The sequence below is a fragment of the Elephantulus edwardii genome, unplaced genomic scaffold (genome assembly GCF_000299155.1).
Source record: "Elephantulus edwardii isolate Elephantulus edwardi_28Jun2011 unplaced genomic scaffold, EleEdw1.0 scaffold00145, whole genome shotgun sequence".
Classification (NCBI taxonomy): Eukaryota; Metazoa; Chordata; class Mammalia; order Macroscelidea; family Macroscelididae; genus Elephantulus; species Elephantulus edwardii.
In genome coordinates this window covers 1,018,302-1,044,273 of record NW_006399895.1, presented here as the reverse complement: position 1 = coordinate 1,044,273, position 25,972 = coordinate 1,018,302, and the positions used below count along the sequence as shown (strand labels likewise).

General features: G+C 45.2%; 1 protein-coding gene across 1 annotated transcript in view; it reads right to left on the bottom strand.

The window, feature by feature from the left end:
- Positions 1-25,972, bottom strand: part of SNX29 (sorting nexin 29) — a 587,794-nt gene that overhangs the window by 346,521 nt on the left and 215,301 nt on the right. The window contains exon 13 of the mRNA XM_006894494.1: positions 14,360-14,442. Coding sequence (XP_006894556.1) covers positions 14,360-14,442 — 83 coding nt within the window. The remainder of the gene's footprint in view (positions 1-14,359; positions 14,443-25,972) is intronic.

The window sequence follows — 25,972 nt, the reverse complement described above, 5'->3', positions numbered from 1 at the left end:
CTTGACCAGAAATGTTACCAATGAAGCAGTTAATAGGACTTGACACATGCTACTAAATCTGTCTTAGTGATTATTGTTCTTATTACTATTTTAAGGTGCTCAATAAATTCACTCATTCATCCAATATTTATGGATCACCTAACAGGTGTCAGGCACTGTTTTAACAGCTTAGTGCACAATCATAATCAAAACCAAGTCCACACCTTACTCTCACAAAACCCACTTCCAAAAACCCCCAAACCACTGCCAAGGAGTTGATTACAACTTCTAGTGACTGAGGGATGGGACAGGATGGAATGGAACGGAACGGAACAGAATAGAACTGCCCCATAGCATTTCCAAAGCTTTTATCTCTATGGAAACAGAATCATGGCCACATCTTCTTCCTATGGAGCCAAGTGCAGGTCTGAACTGTCAACCTTCCAGCTAACAGTCAAGCCTTTAATCACTGTGCCCCCAGGGTTTTTTACAGCCTACTTTAAAACTCAAACTCATTGTTATCTAGTCAGACCTGGCTCAAAGCTGACCCTCCAGTGGGTTTCTGAGGCTGTAAATCACATGGGAGAAGACTGCCCAGCTTTCTCCAGTGGAGCTGCTGGGGGCCTGGAACCACACGAGAAGCCTGGCCTTTGGGCTACCAGTGCAACTTGCTATGGACTGTGTCGCGGCTCATTTACACCCTTGGTGAATGTTTATTGAACAAGTCACGGAAGAAAGGAAGAAATTAAGAGTAGATGTATAAAAGAGGCCAAAACACTATGGCCCTGGGTGACCAGCCAGGGAAGCCAGCAGGGATTTGCCAAGGCAGTGATATCTGAGTGGCAATCAGGGAGCGGACCAGGCTATGGAACTGAGGAGTCTAATAAAGTGACTATTAGCACAAGGCTGAGAAGGCACCTGACAGCCCGAGAAGGAGTGAGTTTCTTCTGAAACTCAGACAATGAGAGTGAGACCATAAAGCAGTGAAATAACCCCAGACAGATGGGTTTTATTTTATCTCTTTGGAGAATGTCTATTTTCCCATTCAGTCCAGGAGAAAAGAAAACATTTAGACAAGTCACTCTCAGCCGAGGTACGAGGCATCATTACCCACTCAGGCGAAGCAAAAATGACCGGGTGCCTTATGAAAGCTGTAATTAGAAACTTAAAAACAGAGCTGCTTTCAAAACCGAAGTGGCATTTAACAAAACAAGCCACCTGTCAGCATCCAGGAAGGAGAGGAGCTGAAAATCAAAAGAGACTGACAAACTGCACGTTGACAATCACAATGCTGGGGCGGCCCTAAGAAATAATGGGGACAAAGACGAATACGTGGCCAGCCTGAGCCTGGCAGGAGGGAGCGGGAGCCCTCCAACTGCACCCGTTTTGTTTCTGGGCCTTTCTTTCCCACCAAACAATGAGGGAGGAAACGAACAGAAATTGTGAATCGATACTTGGTAGTTGCAGGCAGTTGTTTTTTTTTTCAATTATTTGGAAGAAGCAGCACCCTGATGCGGGGTGGGGGCTGGGGGAGGGACATAACATCAGGTGGAACAATCTCGAAGGCTGCCCCTTGGGGAGGTCACCTGAGAGATACAGGTGCTTCTGGGGTGGGGGGCGGCAGGGGGAGAGGGGAGGCTGAACCCTCTTGCCATTGTGACTCTGAATCTTTGATGAACCTGAACAACAACACAAAGAAGTGGTGCAGGCGGAGGACCTTAGCAACCTCCACCCCCCCCCCCCCACAACCCCCTCTCCCCGGTCCACTTTTCTTCCATTCCTCCCTGTCCCCACTCCACCTGGGGCAGGAGCTGCTGGCCACCCACCCCACATCCATTTGCCTTTCTTGTACGTCTTATGTGTCAATTAAGCCACCACACTGCTCAGCCTCCCTTGTAATTAGGGGAGTGAATGGGTTCTACGCAGAAGTCAGTGGGTGGGGCTTTCAGAAAAGCTCCTGAGAGGAAGCTTATTATTCTTAATGCACGACTTTTTTAACAGAAATTGGCTGTGAAATGCACTCTCAGCCCTTCTCCCCTTCTACTTCCACCAGCCTGAAAGGCAGATGTGATCCTGGGGCACCAGTGACCATGTATCAGGAGGCAATAATGATGCTTAAGCTGGAGGGGGAAATCTGCATAAAAAATAGAGAAAAATTGGAGACTCTGACCAGATTATCATAATTGGGTTTTATAAATGATTAATTAAAATGATTTAAAAAAACAACAACAAGAAGTCAGGCACTGAAGATAGGACCTGATCCTCCGGTGAGTTTTCAGAAGCAATAAATCCCAAGGGAGAAGGCTGCTCGTCTTCCTCTCATGGAGGACTTAGTGTTTTTGAACTGTGTACCTTTGTGATGGCAGAGCAATTCCTTACCAAAGCCAGCCAAGGTCCTTGAGGATAGGAGAGCAGAAAGGGTGAAACAGCCTGGGTTCCCCACGACCACATGTGTTATCTCATAAGGTGGAAGGCTAGAAGTTCAAATTCAGGGTGCTGGCTTCAGGGGCAGGCTTTCCCTTCAAGTGCCTTCTGGTGCTAGAAGTTTCCCAGCGTAGGAACCTGGCGGCAAAAATTGTACTCTGCTCCAAGCTCTCTTTCTGGTTGATACTGAGGTTCCTCCTGTTTCCCGCCACTTTTATTTCTTGTGAGAGAAAAGGGGTTATAGGCCACACCCCAGGAATGTTCCTATTACATCGGATCAAGGCTGTGAGGGGACTCAGACTTGAGCTCACTGCCAACACGCTGGTTCCTACCCAGTGACCTCCCATCACTCAATCTATGTTGCAAACCGGACGCAGAGAGAAAGCAGGGACACGGGGAGAGAATTCTGAAAAAGACAGAAGGCTGAGGCAGAGGTCCTCTCCCAGCATGGCACTGTGAAAAGGCCCCTTTCTTAGTCTCCCTGTGGTTTTTATTTAGTTTAGGCCAATCCTCCTAAAAAAGTTCACTCTCCGGAGACCATATTTTCCTTAAACTTAAGTGTTGCCAACGTAACAATGGGTAAGCTTAATCTTTAAACTAAAACCAAAGTTTAGACATTGCATCCCCTCTGGCAGGAGGCTGGGCAGAATTCTCTGTTTGCAGAGGGTGCTCAGTCCTGGCTGGACTCTGATCTCAGCTGTGGCCTGGCTGTCGCTATGCGGGGAATCCACAAAATCCACCAGCAGCTCCGTGGGAGAAAGATGGCCAATTTCTTCCTGTGGAATTTACAGCCACCGAAAATTCACTGGAATATCAGCTATGAGTCAATTCAGAATTTGGCAAGGAGTCTCTGCTTTTTTTGACACCTGAAGATGTAATCCTACTTGGAAATGGGGTTTTCACAGATAACACTGTTGTTACAGCTGACCCTCCGGCGGGTTTTCAGTAGCAATAAATTACATGGAGGTAGCCTACCCAGCATCGTCCTGCAGAGCATCTGATGGATTTGAACCATATGCCTTTGGGTTGGCAGCGCACCTCCTTACCAGTAAGCCACCCAAGCTCCCCAAGTTTAGTGAGGTTCAAGTCTACTCACCTCTGAGGAAAAAAAAACAAGTAGTTGCAACACGGATGCAATGAAGACTGATGATGGTATATGTAATGCTATATAAGACAAAGTTGGCCCCGGCCTACCAACAAGGAAGGGACAGACACAGCCGAGACCTTGCTTTGGGCTGTCAGCCTCCAGAACCACGAGGAAACACTTGTACTATTTGTTTCAGCACCACTAGGTGACAATCTCTGGGCATATCACATCAGAAGGGGCCAGCCCTTGAAGAAAGCCATCATGCTCGGAAAGGCAGAGGGTCAGCGAAGGAGAGGGGGTTTCTCAACAAGCTGTACTGCCACGGTGACTGTAACAACGGGCTTTCAGCACAGCTGAGATTGTGAGGACAGTGCAGGACTGGGGAAGGTTTCAAACTGCTGCACACAGGGTCGCTCTAAGTCAGCGTTGACCTGCCAGTACCTACGAACAGGGAGACTAACAAAGAGAGAACAAGCACGTACCTGGGGAAAACCACTGTTTATTAAACACAGCCACACCTAGTCCCATCTAATACACTGTCCAAATAAGCACTTACTCTCAGTGAAAACAGAGTGCTTGCTAAGCACTAACTTTTCTTCTATATATGTGGAAATTCCCCTTGACCTCCTGCCCCTCTAGTTGCATGCTCATCTGGGTTTGCTACCCAACATTCTCTCTTCTTTTATCAAATTTATCTTCTACTTCCAAAGAAGGACCTGCCATTCTCCCATTCTCAAGCTCTAGGGTTTGGGATGAGCTGCGTCCTGTCCATTCCATTTCCATGAGCGGGGCACATGAACCTGGCTGGCATCAGAGGTCTAGTTCTCTGGAAAGTTTCACTGGTGCCTTCAACTGCACTTGCAACTTCTAATTTTTTTTAGACTTGATAATAAATATGATAAATATAGAAACATCTGTTAAATCTGGATAGTAAATACACTCAGTGTTGGGCGTACGAGGCCCCATGTTTCCCCTTACTTTCTAATGTTTAGAAGTCACACCTCTGTCCTCTAGGCCCTGCACTATCTTGATAGGAGCAACTACCCTGACTACTTACCAAAGGCCAGATATTGGAGTTGTTGTTATTGTTATGTGCCGTCCAGTTGCTTGTGACTCATGAAGACCCTATGTACAACAGCCCTAAACTCTACTCTGCTACTCTGTCCTGTGCCAATCACACTGTCTCTGATACACCCATCCTGATTACCCGTCACTGAATCAATCCACCTCATAGAGGGCCTTCCCCTCCTGTGGTGTTCCTCCACCCTACCAAGTGTGATGTCCCTTTCCAAGGACTGGTCTCTCCTTACAAGATGTCCAAAGTATGTTAAATGGAGCCTCAGGATCATTGCCTCCAAGGAGTAGCCCAGTTTAACCCTTTCCAGGATGAATCTGTTTGTTTTCCTAGCAGTCCATGGTACCCTCAATACTCTTCTCTAGCACCACAGCTCAAAGGCATCAATTCTCCTTCTATCCTCCTTGGTCATTATCCAACTCTCTGATGCATAACAAGTGACTGCAAAGACCATGGCCTTTATCAGATGCACCTTAGTCTCCAGAGACACACCATTGCTCTTCAGTACTTTAGAGAGGTCCCTAACAGCAGACTTTCCCATGGCAATACGTCTTTTAATTTCCTGGCTACTGGTGCCGAGAGTGTTGGTTGCTTGTTCAAAATTCAAAGACTTGCCTTAAAGGTCAGAAAGCTAAGCTAATCACACCAGGCCTGTTTTATCTGGATAATGGAATGAAAAACTTTCAAGATGGTTTACCCTGATATTATCACCATAATTATTCACCCACTTTTAGAAACTAATTTACAGGAGTTTTGCTTATGTGTCTGAACCCTGCACAGCCTGGATGCCATCCAATGATATCTTCCATCCAAAATAACTTCAGCAACTGCCTGGCGGTACACATGTCACCCCTGTTACACTTGGAATGATTCTAAAGTCAAGTGAGTATTAGCACTTCTACTCTTCTGAAGCGCAAAGGTAATAAGAACTTACTCCAAGAACACAGAGCTGACAAATGACAATGGTGAAATTTAGCCCAAACTGACCCAACTGGAAAGTACAAGATTGCCTTTCCCCACACGCTGTACTCCTGGCACCTCACGCTCCTTCTCAATCCAATGGCTGCCCTTTGCCCATGCAAGAATGAGCCTTCATGGAAGAAGAGCATGCCAACAGCACTCACGTCTACACAGACCACCGGTGCGGAAATATTAGCCAACCATTGTTTCCCTGTAAGTCTGATGGCCAGCTCTGGTGCCTCCTTCTCTGATCCGGTCCTTCATATGACCAATTATGTTCCAGTCACCCAAGGAGAAGGGGGAAATGGAGTGGTGCTATCTCAGGACAAAGTGAAGAGACTGATAATCTGTACAGTAATGTTCACTACAGCACTGTTTACCAGCATGAAGAGGTGGGAATATGCTGAATGTCCATCCACAGCTGAATGGATCAACAAAACGAGGGCTATTCATTCAATGGATAATACTCAACCATATGGAAAAATGGGTTTCTGCAACCACATGAATGACTCTTAAAAACAGTGTTGAGGGAAATATGTCAGACATAAAAAGTACATGTAATGCACAGTCCAAGATACATGAAATGTTTAGATTAGGAAAATGCACAGAAAGAAAAGCTGACTAGTGGTTAGCAGGGCCTGGGTGTTGGGGCACAGGGGGAGACAGCTGAAGCATGCTGAGTTTCTGCCTGGATGCATCAAGGTAATGCTCTCCCATCTCATGGAGCTGTTCTCAGAAGCACAGGTGCTGCAGGCGGTGAGCCCAACACAGCATGTGACAATCACAGGCCTCTGATTAATGGGAGCCTTGGCTGATCTCTTCAGGTGGGTACAAAGCTGATGGGTCTAGAAGCTCTGTGTCACCGCACCTGTTTATAACTAGCTATGGTACTGCACCATGGACCATACCAAGGACCACCAAGAGAACAAGAAAGAACAAACAGGTCTGTCTTGGAGAGGGTGAAAACAAGTTTCTCCTTGGAGGCTAGGATTTTGATGCTTGATCTCACATCTTTTGGGGCACATGGCCAGGAGGAACCGGCCATTGGAGAAGGATATCATGCTTGGAAGGGTGGAGGAACAGCACATGAGAAGACGACCCTGGTTGAGATGGATTGACACAGTAACTGGGGCAATGAGGATAGCTGTATTGGATTCAGTGCGACTGGCTTAGGGTAGAGCAGGCTTCAGAGCTGTTGTACATAAGGTCACTATGAGTCACAGGAGACTTGACAGCACATACTAACAACATGGAAGCCCAGCAGCGGGCAAGCCCCTGGGTCTTCACGCCCTTGCACAATGAGAATTTGCCAGGTCTGGCCCACAGTTTCTTTGGTTCTGCCTGCAGCCAGATTCTTCAGCTCCTATACAGTTCACACACCTCATGACAGGTGGCGCCTGGCGCTGACTCTCCCAAAGAGCTGTCAATCAGACTTCCTGATTACAGGTATCATAAAGCCCAAGTTAATGTGACTTCTGGCCCTTGAATTTGTACTCATCCATTTAGCAAGGATTTCTGGAGCACAGACCATGGATCAGGCACAGCGTGGCGCACTCTGAACACATGAGGACACACAGAGTATTGATTCTTGTGGAATGTGCTGGAGGGTGAAATAAAGATGCTAAACGCGTAAGGGAATAAGTGAGCTACACTTGGGGATATGGCTAAGTGCTGCAATGACGTTAAAAGGAGCAATGGGGTGAAGAGTGGTAGAGAGGCCACCACATGAGACAGGGTAGACGGAAGAGGTGACATCTGAACAGAGACCTGCAGCCAAACAGAGAGAGGGTGCTGAGAGTGAGTGACCATTCGTAGCAGAAGAGCCAGCCCGCAAAGTGAAAAAAGAACCTGAAGATCAGAGTAACAGGCACAGAAAGAGCAAAGGGAAGGGAGGGAGGAAAAGGTTTAGAAAGTAGGAAACAGTCAGGTCACACTGAAGGCCACTGTCAGAAAAGCTGCACTGGGAAGTTTTTAAAGAACTTAAAGCAGCAGTGATGAGATCTCACTTGTGTTTCCCTGAGGTTTCCTATTTATCCCACCAGAACATCTGTTCACATACGCATGTTCACGAAGGTTAGCTGTGGTATATTGCTCTTCCTTGCAGCCAAAAAAAGCCTGCCTCAAACAAAGACAGCTCAGCTCCTGCTCACACGGGGCACGGCCAGCGGCCAGAGAAGGGCAGAAGTCCCACCACCTGCAGGATTCAGGCTGCACGACCAGGTGCTGTGCGGCAGGCTCGCAGGGTCGTCCAGCATCTCACTCAGGTCACGACTTCGGGCTTTCAACTGCCTGCCTTGTGTTCTGGGAGCCCACGGAAACTGAAGCCTCAGGGAAAGCCGGAAGCACTTGCAGATGTGGAACCAAGGTTCCAGGAGCGTGCTACACGCCGGCACACAGGTCACTTTACAGAAGAAAGCGAGGCAACTTCCTGTTTCTCAGTTCGTCTTTTGTTTCTTTGAGCCCAAAACTGTTCCCAAGTCTCCTTCATTTGTCAAATTCCTCCCACTAGGCATCCTGTCCTCACTGCTGATTACGCCAACTGCTGCCAGCAACAGGCCATTTCTCACAGCGCCCTCTGAGCAGGTCTACGGGAGACGAACTAAATGGAGATGCCCGATGAGAGCGTACGACTTAAAAATTCATCACTGTGAAAGGGGACCTTTGAGTAGCTAGGACAGATGGGAACAGTGGTGTTTAGGGATTAGGGACAATACGGCATTTAGCACAGAACAGACCTGACTGGAGAGAAGGCAGGTTCAGTTCCATCCAGACCACTGCACTGAAGTGAACATGGCACTTAACCAAGTCAAACATTTTGGGGAGTTTCCCAGGGTATATGAGAGTTACATTTATACCGCCCTGTAGTCTGTGAAGCGTGCAATATTGTCATTGTAGGACATCTCACAGTGTGATGGACAGGGAGAATGACCAAAAAGGTGGCAGAGGCATGAAGTGGGCACATGCTCGTTGAAGGAATGGTGTCAACAGACTTGCTTGGTGCAGGGGTGCCACCAAAATCAATTTGTAAAAATGAACAAACAAAACCCACAGTATCGGTGAAGTGCAGTAAAACAAGGGATGTCTGCATTTAGAAAGGCACATACTCTAAAGGTAGATATTACACAGCCTTGCGTAAGGACAGCGTGGAGTCCATATCCAACGGGAGCTCAGAGTCAGCCAGAGATCATATGAGCTATGGAGAGTCAAGCCTGACCGCTGGTGCAGAGGAGGTTGGTTGAACCACTGCTTGTATTACTGAAAGGCTCTTCTGCACTTTCACTTCATGTAGAGCTGGGCTCAAAGGCTCAAGAGACATCCTCAGAACCAACTTCTGGCTTCCAGCTCAGCTCCAGTTCCTTGTTGATGGCTTCATTCCAGGAGGGATGACAAGGGGACAAGAGGGCTACAGCAGCCCAAATCCTGAGCCCAAGACACACAAAGCTCCTTTCTTAATAGCCTTTGAAAGTGCTGGGAGCTCACTGGGTTGGCCACTGCGGTCAGGTTTCAGGCTGGGAAGGGAGATCCCAAGCCATCTCAGTTCCAACAATGCAGGAGGACACTAATCATAGTGCGTCCATCATAGTGAGACCATCAAAGCCTATACATAGAAGTAAATAGATAGTAAATAGAATAGACAATCAGCCAGGTGGCAAGAGTGGGAGGATCACACACAAGTGACTGGATAATTGACCCACTACCTAAGAAGAGCAGGCCTGGGACACAGGCAGATGGGGTGGTCAACCTGCCACCCAAGAGGGCAGACCTAGCCACAGACCAGGAGATCAGGTAGGTGGCCTGCATAACAAGGGCATTCCCCATAAGCACAGGCAATGAGGTAGTGGACCCAATGTGATAAGGGCAGACCCCTACACAGGAAGAAGGGGCAAGAGGCCCACCACCTGACAAGGGCAGCCCCAGGTCCTGCCTGATTGCTATGTTCTGCTGGTCCAGCTAAGAGCATGTATTCTTCACATAATTATGAGACAAACACATTTCAGAAAATACCAGGAGAAGCTCAACGTCTAGTAAGGTTTATGCTTTGCTCCCTCCCTCTCCAATGTCTCTCTGTCTTGTTCCTCCAACTCCCAAGAAGCCTGTGTCACCATGGCCTGGCCAGGGCACATACTCAAAGGACTTCAACCAAATGCGCCTGCAAGTAGCTGGGTTGAGGACTCAGTCTTTATTTCCTTAACTAATAGATGGCATCCTTACGAATTACAAACACTCTTGAAAAGAGGCCAACGTGCAGGGGTTTTTGAAAGGGTTGCCTTCTAATGAGACTGCTTGGTGGTGCCTGGAGCATAGGGGGTATTCATTAATACTGGTTAGGTGTAAGGAGGAGTGGACTGTGGGACTTCATGAGCAACAACAGGGCAGCCAGTACACGGACCACGCTTGAGGGCTTACATCCAAACCTTCCCCCTGAAGGATGATTCACGGATAAAGTGACATGTCTGAGAGTTCAGTGAGAAACAGGAATATAGCCTTGCTGTTGCCTGGTGTGGTAGAAGGTGCTAAATAACCTCCACTCCAAATGACTGCTGGGCTGGCCAGACAAGTTCATCTGTTCCTTGCAAAGGTGCATTCCCAGGCCTCAGCTCAGAGCAGCCAGACTGGGTCTCAGAATAGGAAACTGCACTAACGCATCCTCTACACTGTATGCACTGTGGGCCTCTTTGTGGGAGTACTTTCCCAAAGTGCTCCCATTCGTAAACGTATCTTGTATTGTGTGAGGTTTTCAACTAAAAGCAAAGACAATGATACTCCTTTTCATCTCCCTTTAATTTTCTTATTGCACCAAATCAAAGCAAAGCTGTGAGTGAGTAGAGTATAGCGTTCTCAAAAGGCACAGGTCATGTGCATCAGATTGTTATATCCAGGTTTGCAAACCTAGACCTCATTCCAAATCAAGTGAAAGAACTTCAGGGTCCTAGAAAAAAATGTATTCAGCAGACTCCAAAGATAATTATTTCTCGCACTAAAGTATGAGTATGATGCAAATAGCCAGAGATATTTGGAGTTGGGGGAAAAGGACTGAGTTCAATTTTTCTCACAAACCAACATCTGAGTCCCTTGAATTTCTCCAAGAACTCATTTCTAAAACAAAGGGAAAGTATCTCCTCATTGATTGGTTACTGAGTCAAATGACAGTACACTTGAACTTTCTTTAGAAAGACTAATGGAATAACATTCATTCAAAATCTGAAAGGACAACAAAAACCAGGTCTGGGGGAAATAAAGATGAGAAGATCTGAGCAAGTGATTTCATTTTACTTGGATCTACAACTAATGTCCATGGAAGTAGTAATTGAGCTATCAAGAGACCTTCTTGAAAATGTTTTAAAAAAACAATGATGGAATACGACACAGCTCACAGGAGCAATGATTTTGTAAATTCCTACCTAATCTGAGAGGGATTGGAAAGCATTATAATGAGTGCAATAACACAGTCCCACAAGGACAAATACTGTATAAAATCATTATTGTAGAATGTATATAAGAATCCAAGGTGGGGGGGGGAGAGGGTGGAAGCAGAGGGGTGAGGATGGGCGGGGGAGGGATGTTAATCAGAGGGTTGCACAATTTGAGGGGTGGAGGGAGAGGTGGGTCAAGAAAACAGGGAAGATCCAGTGTGAAAAACAATATATACAAACTTTATAAGTAAACCAGTATAAAATAAAAATTTTGTTTTTTTTAAAAAGAGAAAATGTTTAAAGAAACAAAGCTGTTACTTTCAGGACTAAGGTACATCTGACCTAAGCCACAGTAGTTTCAATTGCCTCATGTATACATGTGAATTCTGGTCAATGGCGAAGGCTGAAGATGACGTGATGCCTTTGAATTATGGTGTTGGCAAAGCATATTGAACGGATTGTCAGAACAATCAATCTATCCTGGAAGAGGTACAGCCAGAATGGGCCTTAAAAGTGAGGATGCCGGCGCTGACTGAAAATCGCCTGTGACTTCATCCATAGCCACTGGTGAGAGCGCCCAGAGCCATCAGGGGCTTTAAGCTCGTTGCCCACTGCTGTGGTGTGGACAGCTGAAACCCAGGCCCCGACAGGCACCTGGGGGGGGGGGAACCCAGACTCTACTTCATGCTCTGCTGGAGAAGAAGGGGCAGTCTCCTGTACCAGTCAGATCCAATTTGACGGTACACACACACACACACACACACACACTTTTTCTTCTTCTTTTTTAAAAAAAGAATACCTCTGCCTGGGGCGGGCTGCCCTTGGCCCCCGGCTTGGAGCGAGCCGTTGCAGCCCTCTGCCCTGGGCGAGCCGTCACGGCTCCCTGCCTGGGGCGAGCGGTAGTGGCCTTCTGCCAGGGGCGGGCTGCCCTCGGCCCTCTGCCTGGGGTGAGCCATCGCGGCCCTCTGCCCGGGGCGGGCTGCCCTCGGCCCTCTGCCTGGGGTGAGCCATCACAGCCCTCTGCCCGGGACGGGCTGCCCTCGGCCCCTGGCTTGGGGCGAGCTGCCCTCGGCCCTCTGCCTGGGGTGAGCCATTGTGGCCCTCTGCCCGGGGCGAGCTGTTGCAGCCCTCTGCCTGGGGCGGGCTGCCCTCGGTCCCCTGTCCGGGGCGAGTCGTCGTGGCCCTCTGCCCGGGGCGGGCTGCCCTCGGCCCCCGGCTCGGGGCAAGCTGCCCTCGGCCCTCTGCCTGGGGTGAGCCATCGCGACCCTTTGCCTGGGGTGGGCTGCCCTCGGCCCTCTGCCCGGGGCGAGCCGTTGTGGCCTTCTGCCTGGGGTAGGCTGCACTTGGCCCCCGGCTCGGGGCAAACCGTCGCGGCCCTCAGGAGCAAGAAGGCAAGCAGCTGTAACCCAAGACCACCAGTAAGGTGATAAAGCGTCCTCCCTTCCCCCCTTTATATCTACGCCCCTGTTCAGCATGAAGAAGCAGGAGAGTCGGCATCCAATTCCCAAATCAATAAGACAGTTGGTTTAATTACTATTGGAAAATGCTTGTCATTCCTCTGTAGCATCTGGTCCCCACTGGACCCTCATCATTTCCTTCACCTGCTCCCCCCACCGACCAAACTGTGCAGCTCTGCAACTGCATCCTGGCCCATCCTCACCCTTCTGCCCCCAACCCTCACCTCCTTGTACCCCCAATATGTTTTTCCCAATAAAAAAAAATTATAAAAGAAAAAAAAATAAGGATGAAAACAATTATGAGATATCATCTCACCCCAGTTAGAACAGCAAAATTTAACAGAACAGCAAACATCAAATGCTGGTGAGGTTGTGGAGAAACGAGAACCCTTATTCACTGTTGGTGGGAGTGTAAAATGGTGCAACCACTATGGAAGGCTATATGGCACTTTCTCAAAAAGTCGCAAACAGAGATACCATTGACCCAGCAATTCCACTACTGGGAATATACCCCAAAGAGACCATATCTGCCACACAAGCAGATATATATGCACACCCATATTTACTGCAGCTTTGTTTGCAATAGCTAAGAGATGGAAACAACCCAAGCGCCCTTCAACAAACGAATGGATAGAGAAGCTCTGGTATATTCATACAATGGAAAATTATGCAGCATTGAAAAACAAGGAACTCATGAAACATTATGCAAAAAATGGACAACCCTGAGGACATTATGCTGAGTGAAATATCTCGGTTACAAAAGGACAAGTATTGCATATGGCCACTGCTGTAACATGGGACTGACATCAGGGTTGAGGGAAGACAGAAAAGGAGGGGAGGAATGATGTATATTGCATTGAAACAGATGAGTGAGAGAACTGTTTAAAAGGGATATATGAATGGGTATTCACATCATTACAGAATTCCAGAATGAAGGCTGCTTAGTGGAGTGGACTTGAGGGGAGGGATTGCATAACAATGAAAGAGTTTTTCCTTTTTCTTTTCAAGGAGAAGAGTGGATTGGGGGAAGTGGTGGGCAGGGAGAAAATGAATGACTGGAAACCCCAAGTCTTTGTAAACGTTCATTTAAATCAATTAAAAAAAAGTAAGGATGGAGACAGTTCATCACGTACCCTCTGGACACATTATCAGGAAAGAGTAGTTCCTAGAGAAGGACACTAAGTGTCAGCAAAAGACGAAAACTCTCAGTGGGACTGACTGGGGAGGAGCTGCAATAACGGGTCCAAACCCAGCAACAACCAAGGCTGGCACAGGACCAGGCAGAGCCTTGTTCGCTTGTACACTGGGCCGCTGTGAGTCAGAACCACTCAATGACACCACCAACAACAATTTTCAATATCACCATTCTTCTACTTACATTTGTAATTAATATTATCAACCATAACGATACCAATAATGATAGTAAAAAATTTATTCAGGATTTATTCTTCAGGAGGGATTACGGGAAGATATGTTTATGTGTTGCCTCATGAAGTTGGTGCTATTAAGTGACCCCATTTTGCAGATGAGAAAACTGATGGAGACAGATTAAGAAATTCAACCAGAGATATGGATGAGGGAGCCTAAATCCAGCGCTCTGATTCCATGCCATGTTGGTGTTCTATGGCTTAGACCCACTTGGCCTAGTCCAATCACAGCCAAGCCCCAAGGTTCACTCCCTCATAAGGATCTCAAGAACAACAAGAGAAAACTTTCTAAGAACATAGATAGATTCAATTGTTGTGAATAGTCTGATAAATTAGCCTTCCAATATGAGTAATGCAGTTATCAAGACTATGCAGTGCGATTTTCCATCTAATTAATTTTCTGGAATCACACAATTTTTCTAGTCCATTCACATATTCAGTCAGCACACAATGAAGAACTACCATGTAGCCAGGACAGGGCTAATAAAGCTGGAAAAGCTCAGCCTCTTCCCACCCAGACCCAGCCTCCCACTTACCTTCTGCAGACTGGCCTTCTCTTTTCAGCATCTGGACAGCTCCTACATATTTCTTCAGCTGGACTTTGAGCACCTCGTTTTCTCTGCAGAGAAAAGAATGTTTGAAAAGAAAAGTGTTTACAAATTGGTAACTTAGGCTTGAGACTGAGAAATCCTATGTAAAGGAAATGTGCATTCTGTAAACATTAACTTATGCTTTGTTTCAGAGATTATCATTGGATAGGCCTGTGTTCCCAGGGCACTTGGCATGCCTTCAAGATGCTGGAGTGAAGCGCTAATTCTGATGGTGGTGTTAGCTGCTGTCAATGCTGCATCACAGAGACCCCATGAGTTCAGGCAGGACTGGTCTGCGTGGCTTTCAAGGCTGTGACGTCTCAAGGGCAGATCACAAAGCCTGTCTTTTGAGGCTGCTCCAGATAAGGTCAAACCACTAATCATCCAGCTAGTTGTCAAGTGCTTAACCTTTTCTCTTTGCACCAATAGTGCCCACAAACTCAGGACATGGACTGTGTCATGCTTGAGCTGCCAGCCTCGATCATCTGTTAGCTGCCTGTTCTATCTAGTTCAGGCACTCTATGATATTTTCTCTATGTTACCGAAGCTGAATGGAGTAATGGGTCTTCACTCAGGAGAATACCTGAATATTTCTATTAAAAGCTTCATGGGGGGTTGGGAAGAGGAAAATGTGCAACAATGAATGAATGGCAATCCAAGTTTTCTGTAAACTTTCGTTAAAATATTAATTTTTTTAAAGGAGGAGAAGCTACATTTATTGAGCACTTAAAATATTCTAAGCATCATGTTCCAAATCTTGTAATTTAGTCTTTCCGAGAGTACTATGGGTTGGTCCTAGCAAAACTCCCATTTTGCAGATAAGGAAACAAGAGGATTACAGATGCGAAACAACAGATCAAGTCCAAATTCATACCCCATTAGAGTATGGAGCATGGAATCAAGGCTCTGAGAAGACGCCATGCTATTGAACGTAATGACTAGGGAAAGATAAGGATCAAAGGAGAAAACCTCCATGCTCATTATTTGTACCCTCACCTCTCAGAGTGCAGGCTTGACCTATGTAACCTGACTGCATCAAGAATGCAGTCGTCATGTGTTCATGCGTTCGTCTGTATTCTGCGTGAAAATGTGTATTGAGTGTCTACAACACGTCAGGCGCAGTGATGCTGGACTGGACTGTGCTCCCAAGTTTACAAAGGACGAAAGGGGCACAGAGCAGAGAAGATCTCTGACCACGGACACAAGGAAGACATATGGCTGAGATTTAAACCCAGTCTCTGCCCTACAGCCCACATGAGCCTTGGGCTACAGAATTTGAACTTGGTTTCTCACAAACTCTATCCAAACACACATGACTCTCCCCAAATAGCTGTTTCAGTCACCCAATGCCTTGAATCTAATTCCTTTACATGCACTTTAAATGTTCTTCCCCACTCTCAATAAAAGGAGCTTTAAAGTTGGGCTTCTTCTCTACTAGAAAACGAAAAAGTCATTGAAATTATGCAAACAATTAGAACACATTTAAGAGGGGATGTATAACTCAGCTGAAAAGCCAGCACCCTGAATTACAGCCATTAATATTTGTATATCCATCCTGTGATGCTTTTCCCTAGGCACAGACAAGGGTACTCATTCACAATCAAACCACAGATAAATCAGAGAGAGTTTATATAATAAGATCACATGATAAATTTCATTGCTACCTGGTGGTCTCATGCATTCAACAATTCACTCATAAATGCCTCTTCTCATTATCTTTCCTCAGCCTAGGTATGATACACCCTTAATTAGTTGGGAAAACTTGGGGTGCCCAACACCGGCTCAGCTTGTCTGTCCATTTTCAATCTATCTGACCACCTCGTAGCTCACAAAGATGACAGTCTGTCTTGCATCTTATTCTGTGAAATGATATTTCAAAACAAGGGGAGAAAAAAAAATGAAAGGGAAACCCAGAAACCACCATCTATCTATGTGAGTCTCTCCCGAGAGCTACATACTCGTCTTGGAAGCTACAGACAGTTAACCACCAACGATCGTGCTGTATTCTCACCTGTTAGGGAAGGTCACTGCGTCGGAATCAACTCAGCTGCAGTGAGCTTGAGTGTGAATTTTATTCTAGACAGCCGTCATGGCTGGCTCTGGAGGTGTCTGCCTTTCTCTCTCTGGGGTGTGAACAGCAAGTGTTTGAAACGGAATCACTAACACGTCCTGGAAGGGTTTTCAGGAAGGAGAATCTTCCAGACATACACGTACTGCACAATTTGTCTCCTGGGATTTCTTGAGCCAGAGTCTCTTCACCCATTCCAGTTGCTAACCCCCAAACCCACAATGGAATTCAAGGGCACTTTAAAGGGCAGGGTTCAGAACTGTTGTTGCTATGGGTTGTAGATGACTCGATGGCACCTAACAGTAACAACACTACTTTAAAATTAGGGATGAGAAGCAATTTGTATGTTTCTATGTGGTTCAAGGGAACTCTGGTGGCTTAATGGTAAGAAACGGCACAGCCAGTGCAAAGGTACAAAGTTCTAATCTACCAGTTGTTCCATGAAAGAAAGATGGACAATCTCCCATGTGATTTGCCATCTATGAAAATGCACTGGAGGGTCACCTATGTGTCGGTTCTGACTCGATGGTACATAACAACAACAGCATCAGTCAGGTGGCCCCTCTTTTCCTTTGCTCACCTTAAAACTACAGCCAGAATGGAAATATCTCAGGTAGCGGCATTTGTTCTGGTTTTCATCAGTCTTCTAATAATATATTAAGACTACCTAAAAATTCAGACCTAACAGATGAAAAAAAAAAATAGGGAAGTTGTGTTGTGTGTGTGTGTTTTGTTTTTTTTTTTTTTAAAGACGACTCCAATTCCCATCAAAAGGAGAAGAGAATGGATCAAACAGATGGCCACCTTCTGGACTCAACAGCTCCGCTCTGTCCCACTGAGCTTGTTGGCTGTTGGCAGGGAACTAACACTTCGAGTTCATAAAAGTCTACTGCCATTGGATCCATTCCAGCTCACAGCAACTCTGCAGGATAGAGCAGAGCTGATCCCCATGGTTCCCACGACTGTGAGCTTTACAGAAGGAGGGCACCTCATCTCTCTCCTCTCGAGTAGCCGATGACTGTGAAGCACCAACCTTTCATGAACCACTGCATTGCCAGAGACCCTTGTCAAGTCACTCATTACTGCCATTAGAATCAACTCATAACGGACTCTCCAGCAGGTTTCAGAGCCCGTAAATTGTACAGGGGGAGACTACCATCATTCTTCCTCAGGGCTGCTGGTAGAGGCGAACCCCAAAGAGGCTAGCCTGTGTGATACCAGCAGAACTCTCTACAGACAAGGTCACAGGAGCTTCTGAATGCAACTCTGATACTTGGGTGGGTGACTCTCTGGAGGCTCCAAAGAACAACTGCTCTTGGCCCTCAGAACAGATTATGACCCTTTTCCACTTTCTCTTTTGTTTTGAAACAATTCTAGACTCACAGAGACTAAGAGAGCTGTACACCCTAAATCCATTTTCCCTCAGTTACTTCAGACATAACTATTGGGTAACATAAAAATTGAAAAAAAAAAAAATGGCAGTCGTATAATTTGTATGTAAACTTGAACAAGCCCATTCCTTTAATTGGAGCTCACGTTAATCCCTTGTCATGGTGTTTAACAGGGATTACAACCTAAACAGTCAAAGAAGTCAGAAAGTACAGCAAGCCACACAAGCACAAGACCAGAGGGAGCTGGGGCCCCTGGGCTGCAATTACATGAAGACTTCTTGCCCTGCCAATAATGAGGGGTTGCAGGGAGTGGGGGTGGTAATTTTGTTTTTAAATTAACACGTTATTAGACCTAGAAAAATAATTGCATCTGGGTTGTACCAGAGTTGGTCATGTGAAAAGTTTAGGCCTTCCTTGAAATTCTTCCACATTAGCTGAGACGTGAGAAGTAGTTCATGCAGGTATATGCTGTCTCTTGTTTGTAGCGATGCCTCTGCAGATCCATTGCCATTGGGAAGATTCTGGCTCAGAGTAACCCTACAGGATGGAGAACTGTCCCACAAGGTTTCCAAGGTAGTGATCTTTACAGGAACAAACTGACCTATCTTTCTCTGCCGGAGCAGCTGGTGGGCTCAAACCACCAACCTTTCAGTTGACAGCTGAATGCTAACCACGGTGCCACTAGGGTGCTTTCTGATCCCTACACATTCACTGTGAAATATACTTAGCTGTCTATGACACAAAAGCATTTGGCTCAGAGAAGGGCACATATGTACAAGAGACCAACCGAGGTGCTCTCATTTGATCTGCACTCCTCATTTTAGAGAGCTTGGGTGGCCTACTGTTAAGGAGTTATGCTGCCAACCCACAGGTATGTGGTTTGAATTCACCAGCTGTTCTGCTGGAAAGACACAGGCAATCTTGTCCCTTGTGATTGACTGCCTCTGAAAATCCACTGGAGGGTTAACTATGGGTCAGTTCCAACTCAATGTTATACTATAATCAGCACCACCACTCTTATTTTAAAAATTATTCTGTTTTACAGGTGAAAATATTAAAGTTCATAGAGGTTAAGTGATCTATCAAGGAAGGAAAGAAAACCCATCAAAAACCAAAGGAGTAAGAAAAATCCCACATCTAATACAAAGCAAGGATACAATTCACACTTAAGTCTCTCCTCAGTTTGTGTCTTCTTCTCTCTCACATGCATGGCCTAATCCTGAATTATCAACACTGCAACAAAAGGTTGGTGTTTTTAGTCATTAGTTGGCCATTTCCAGTCTCAGCTACCTTAACTACAGACACATAGTCTTGTAAATCAGTATCAGCTGTCAGACTAAGATAAGAGAAAGAGCGCTTCCCATATTGAGCAGCAAGACTTGAGGTGGGGCAAGGCTTGGGGCATCAAGGCCTTAGTGTGAGGAAGACCATGGTGGTGGAGAGACTGTGGCATTGCTGTGGACAAACGGTGACAAGGTATGACATGAGGTTTCTTACATCTGTGCTGGTCACAGTTAAAGGTTTGGCTGTTCTTGCTGGATGTTTGAAGAAGCAGCTGACTTAGAACTGCTCTGAGGCTAACCTTGATGAATGGTTTGGATTTGACTGCTGAACTAAAACCAGATCCTGGACTTATTGAGCAATTATGCCTTGGAACTACTGGGCTAAAGCCTGGACTTATAGTATGAGATATTCTTTGCCTTCCCAGTCACTTTCATAATAAACCCCATTATTGGTACTATAACTGTGAGTCTGTGAGTGAACAAAGAATAAACAAACCTCTTGCTGCTGATGTGGCTCTGCAGGCACCAAGAGGTTGGGCTATGGGCTCTTTATCAGCTCCCTGCTCTGAGGCAGTGAGAGGCCGTGCTATTCTTACTCCATCTGTCCCTTTCAAAGAGACACTCATGACCTTGTGCCCTTATGACCAGTTTTCCCCTCCTACTTAGACACAAGGCAGTACAGACTCAGAGCAACCCCTCGGCAGGTTTCCAAGGCTGTGAATTTTAAAGGAGGGCAACAGTCCATCTTTCTTCCAAGGAGCAGCTGGTGAATCTGAACAGCTAAATTTCCAGTTAGCAATGCAACACATAACATACCACGAGAGATTTTCGGTATTTACTATTTGTTAACAGCAACATTAATCAATGCACCATTGAGTTGAAACAAACTCATAGCTGACCCTCCAGTGGGTTTTCAGAGACTGGAAATAGCAAAGGAGATTTCCCAGTTGGATCTGAACCATGTGCAACTCACTACCACTAAGCCATCAGAACTTTTACTATACAAGACTTTATATATATTTGTGTTGGAAAAATACAGAGCACAATGTTAACAGTGCTCATTACTAGATGATGCAATCAAGAGAAATCATTAATTTTTCCATCATCATACTTCATTAGTGTACCAAAAATATTTTTATTAAGAGTAATATTAAGTCTACTTTTAAAAAAATCCTATAGCTAACCTCATATTTAATGTCAAACACTTGAATGGTTTCACCCTAAAACTGAGAACAAGTCAAGGAAGTCTCTTATTGCCGCTATTCAGCATTGCACTGGAGGACTAGGTAAGTAACGCAGTAATACGAGAGAGGTAGAGAAGGGAAGCATTCAGCTTATAAAGAATTCAAACTATTCACAGATGGCATGACTGTCTACATAGAAAATATATTCAAAATCTACAAAAGAAAAGCTCCTGGAACTAATAAGTGAGCTTTCCAAGGCCACAGGATACAAGGTCAAATATAAAAATTAAATGTATCCCTATATACTCGCAATGAACTGTTGAAAAGTAAAATTGTAAAAAGAACCCTTCACAAGAGCTCCAAAAGATTGAATACACAGGCATAAATCTAACCAAATTTATTGCCAGGAAGTGTATGGGGAAAAACAATAAAAAACGCTGATGATGAGAGAAAGCAAAGAAGACTTAAATGGAGATAAATATCAGATCCGCAGACTGAAGACTCAAAACAGTTTATCAGATTTGCAGGCTGGAAGATCCAAAATGGTTGTCAATTATTCCCAAATTGATCAATAGATTTAATGTGAGCCCAGTAAAAAAATATCAGCAGGATTTTTTGTAACTACAGATTCTCAAGCCCACTGAAAATGAATCAGTTCCAACTCACAGAGCTCCTTCATCAGGCTTCCAAGGTTGTAATTGTTTTTCTGTTTTTGTTTTTAATTTGTTTTCTAACATGATGTCAGTCTGGAAACTAAGGTAGGCCTGATACAGGCCATGGTCTTTATAATCTCATGCCATGCATCAGAGAGCTGGACAGTGAGTAGGGGTGGTAGAAGGAGAATTGATGCCTTAGAGCTGTGGTGTTGGAGAAGAGTACTGTATATCCCACGGACTGCTAAGAGAATGAACAGGTTCATCCTGAGGGGGGTGAAACCAGGCTGTTCCTTGGAGGCAAGGATTCTGAAGCTTTGTCTGACAAACTTTGGACATGTTGCAAGGAGGAACCAGTCCTTGGAGAGGGACGTCATGTTTGGGAGGGTGGAGGGACAGCGCAGGAAAGGAAGACCCTTGATGAAATGAATTGACTCAGTGACTGGGGTAATGGAGCAGGTATGTCGGAGACAGTAAAGTAGACACAGGATAGAGCAGGGTTTAGGGCTGTTGTACGTAGGGTCACTATGAGTTGCAGGTGACCTGATGGCACATAACAACATTATTACAATTTATTCTTGTGATTAGTAAATCACAATGTCCAATCAAATCCTGACTGTATACCGCCTTTCCCTTTTCCTACTTTATTTTTGCTCACTTCTCCTTTTTCTTCTCATCCCTGCTTCCTATATTTTCTTCTCAATGTTTCACAGTCTATTGTTTTATATTTTATCTATGATCCACTTAAGGCCAACTAAGTGGCACAGACAGTCAAGAGCTAATTATTGTTGTTATTTGTCATTGATTCAGAATCAATTCACAGCTGACCCTCCAGAAGGTTTCCGGAGATAGTAAATCACACAGGAGAAGAACACCCATCTTTCTCTTGTGGAGTAGCTGGTGGATTTGAACTGTGTGCCTTGGGGTTGGCAGCACAACTCCTTATGACTACTAGACAAAAGGTTGACAGAATCCAACCAGAAACAACCCAGAAGTCAGGGGAAAGGGTCTGCTTCTGAAAGACTACTAGATTTCCAAACCTCTACTTTGCACACACGGTTCACAGGAAGTCAAAACTGACTTTGACAACTAATACCAATAATAATAATAATAAGACCCAGTCTGACCTAAGTGCTGTGTCAACGCTCGTGCCTTTGAATTATGGTCCTGGTGGCAGATACTGAATCCAGCATGGACTGCCAGAAGGAGGGCCAAATCTGTCATGGAACAACTACAGACACAATGTTCTTTAGAAATGAGATGGTCAGACTTCAAGTCACATACACATAAGGAGGGACCAGTCCCTAAGGGGAAAAAAAAAGCATTGGGCATGGTATAATAATAGAAGGGCAGTGAAAAAGAAGACAACTCTCAGTGACACGGACTGACATAGTGGCCACAACACTGGCCACACACATCGTGACGTCTGTGAGGATGGTACACGGAACAACACTCTGCCAAGGCCTGCACCACTCTCATAACTGATTGTGGACCTGACCACTAACTACAATTTTTTTGAAAAAATTATTTTATGCTGGTTTATTTAAAAGTATGTATCTATTATTTTTCACACCAGATCTCTCCCATTCCTTTACACCCTCGCATATCAAGTTGTGTGACCCTATGATTTACATTCCCTCTCCATCCTCAGCCGTCTGCTCTCTTTCTCCCCACCTTGGATCCTCATACTCATTCTACAATAATGGTCTTATACAATATTTGTCCTTGTGGGACTGAGTTAGTCCACTTAGCATAATGCTCTCCAGTCCCTCCCAAATTAGATAGTAATTTACAAAATCATTGCTCCTGCATGCTCCATAGTATTCCACTATATGAATGTAACAATTTTTCAATCCATTCAATTGTGGTTGGACATTGGGGCTGTTTCCATGTTCTTCCAATGGTGAATAGTGCTGCTATGAACATTCGTGTATAAGTCTCCATCTGTGCCTCCGTTCTCATTCTCTCAGGGTATATTCCAAGCAGTGGAATTGCTAGGTCATAAGGAATCTGTGTGTTCAGCGTTTTGAGGAAACGTCAAACTGCCTTCCAGAGTGGTTGTACCATTTTACAATCCCACCTACAATGTATAAGAGTTCCTATCTCAAGAAATCCTCTCCAACATATATATCTTGCTCTCCTGTTAAACTTTGCTACTGCTACTGGAGTGAGATGATAATGCATTTTTAGTTACATCTCTCTTATTGCCAGTGACTTTAAGCATTTCTTCATGTGTCTGTTGGCCATCCAAATACCTTCCTCTCTGAAGATTCTTTCTGTCCTTTGCCCATTTTGTAATTGTGTTATCAATTTTTTCTTGCGGAGGCCCTGTGACTATTACATTTCTCATTTTTATTTTTACTGTGATTTGAAGGAAAGCTGACAAGTCTATGGGGTTTTTTTACTAGATTGCCAGGCCTTTCTTTCTTCTTAAATACACCTTCCTTTGAAAGCTCTGCTGAAAGCTGTCCAGCATCACAGCAACACACAGGCCTCCTCCAATAACAGAAGGGTAGTAGGTATGTTGCAGGTTCACTGACTGGGAGTCAGATCTGGGTGTCCTGCATGGAAGCAAAGAATTCTACCACTGAGCAGATTACATTACTCTGTAGGTTTCCAGAAAGCCATGCCATCTCCCCTCTCCTCCACCAGCTTTCCTTCAGAGTGGCAGGGAAAGAAAGCAAACATCAGGTACATGGCAAGGACCTCTCAAAGAGCTTCAAATTACTGCAATAATTAGTGCTTGTAAATCAAAGCAATTATGTCTGCCCCAATGTCAGAATGAATAACAGCAACTTAGACAACACTGCTCTCAGAGGATAATTACTCAAAACAAAACTAACAACCCCTGTTAAGTGCATTTGGTAATTCTCAGGAATCAACACATCACACAAGACTCCTGTATAGTAATGTGGCTTTTCTCAGCCATACAAAAGCATGGGGTGAGGGTAACGCAGATCAACTTTTAGGTGGGATGCCAAGCAGTCACTAATTATAATCACAGCTAAGTAATGGAATAACATGATTAAGTAACTAGGTTATCCAAACCAGGTTGATACTTCAAATCAGTCACCAATAAAAGGCAAGATGCAGGCATAAAAGTTCTCCCTTTTGTGGTATCTACTCTTTTGTAGTATCCAATTCAAGATCAAGCTCTCTGTAAAACAAATCATCTCAAAACTCACCATATCCCAACTCATAATGATGCTATATTAGAGAGCAGAGCTGCCCCTCATGGCTTTCTGAGGCTGTAAATCTTAACAGAAGCAGACTGTCTCACCATTCTCCTTCAGAGATGCTGGCAGACTCACACTGCACTAGCCACCAACAATCTAATCCACCAGTGCTCCTAACTACACACTTATAAAAATGGTATGATCTGCACGGGGGCAGCAGAACCTGACCTCCACTAAAATTCCACAGGGGGAGGAGATCCCACCCAAAACATAAACAGCACAAAAGCTATTCTTATGAGAACAACTATGTCTTCACAAGTTCACATACCTACCGCTATGAATTCTAACCATTCCTACTAGGGTTTGCAATGCTCTACTGCTGGGTCTGCTAATGTGTTGCAATTCCCACAAAGAACGAAGAAAGAACATGTACGATTATTCGGTTTAATAGGGAAGTTGACATACTTCGGGCATGTTGCAAGGAGGGACATCGTATTTGGCAGAGTGGAGGGACAGCGCAGGAGAGGAAGACCTTCGATGAGATGGATCAATTCTGTGACTGGAGTGGCGGGAATGAGTGCGTTTGAGACAGTGACGTTGGCACAGGATAGAACAGGGCGTTTAGGGATCTTGTACATAGGGTCGCTGTGAGTCGCAAGTGACTCGATGGCACATAACAACAACAGGGAAGTTAACAGGTTATGACCTAGGTAGGAAACCATCAGGATACAATTCTTCAGTCAGGATACCTTCTCATGTGCTCTGCAGGCCCTTTGGCCTTCAGATTTGTTGCGCACTGCCTGGTGGCTCTGGGTCAAGGTTACAAAGCTCTGTTAGTCCTGTGAATTATGGTATCCACCCCAAGTCCACAAAGGCCCCCAGTCTCTGATTCTCTACCATCTCTGTTTCTGCTGTTACTGGTGGTAATCTCAACCCATCTTGCACAGAAATCTTTGTCCCAAAGGACTGACTGCACGCTGCACTTCTTGAAGAATTCCATTTGTGCTTTGGAGGTATTGGATTTGGGTTTGGTTTTTTTTTGGGGGGGGGTGTCTTTGAACCAGCTTAAATTTTAAATTAAGCCTGGTGGGACGGCACAGCTGACCAATGCCCTCATCAGAAGTCTATACTGTTGCTGTCCTTAAGTGCCGTTGAGTCGCAGGCAACTCATAGCGACCCTATGAATGAAAGTCCTGGACACCTGTGTAACTTTCGTCCTCTCTCCAGGTTCATAGGTTTTCCAGAGGCAAGCTATTACAGAAGTGGATGCCACTCCTGCTTCCAAGCTTGTTTTAATTGGGGAGCACCACCAAACACTGTCCACCATGGGTAACCATTCTCGTATTTGACTCATCAGTGTCACAGAGTTCGAAAAAGACTCCAGAAACTTCCCTTGCCTGACTGCCAACAAGAGGAGCCACCATGGAGACACCATCCATACCACCCTATTAGCCGGTTGACTTCCAGAGTGGAGGGAGACTCCAGTACCCAAGCCTCGTGAAGGATTTTTTTTAGATGTCTACACTACCCAGTAAAAAAAGTGCTATTTACCTTATCCACATTAGCATAACCCCACCTAGTCATGTGGGGAAAGACAAAGTCAATGGCTAGAAAAGCCACAATAAATAACTCACTATGGTACAACACCAAACCAAAACTAACCCACAACTGTCAGGTTGATTCTAACTTAAGGCAATTCTCTATCAAGTTAAATGATCCAGGAGGTATCAAAAGAAGATGGAAGGAATATACTGAGTCATTGTATCAAAAGGAATTGGCAGATACAGAAGCATTTAATGAAATA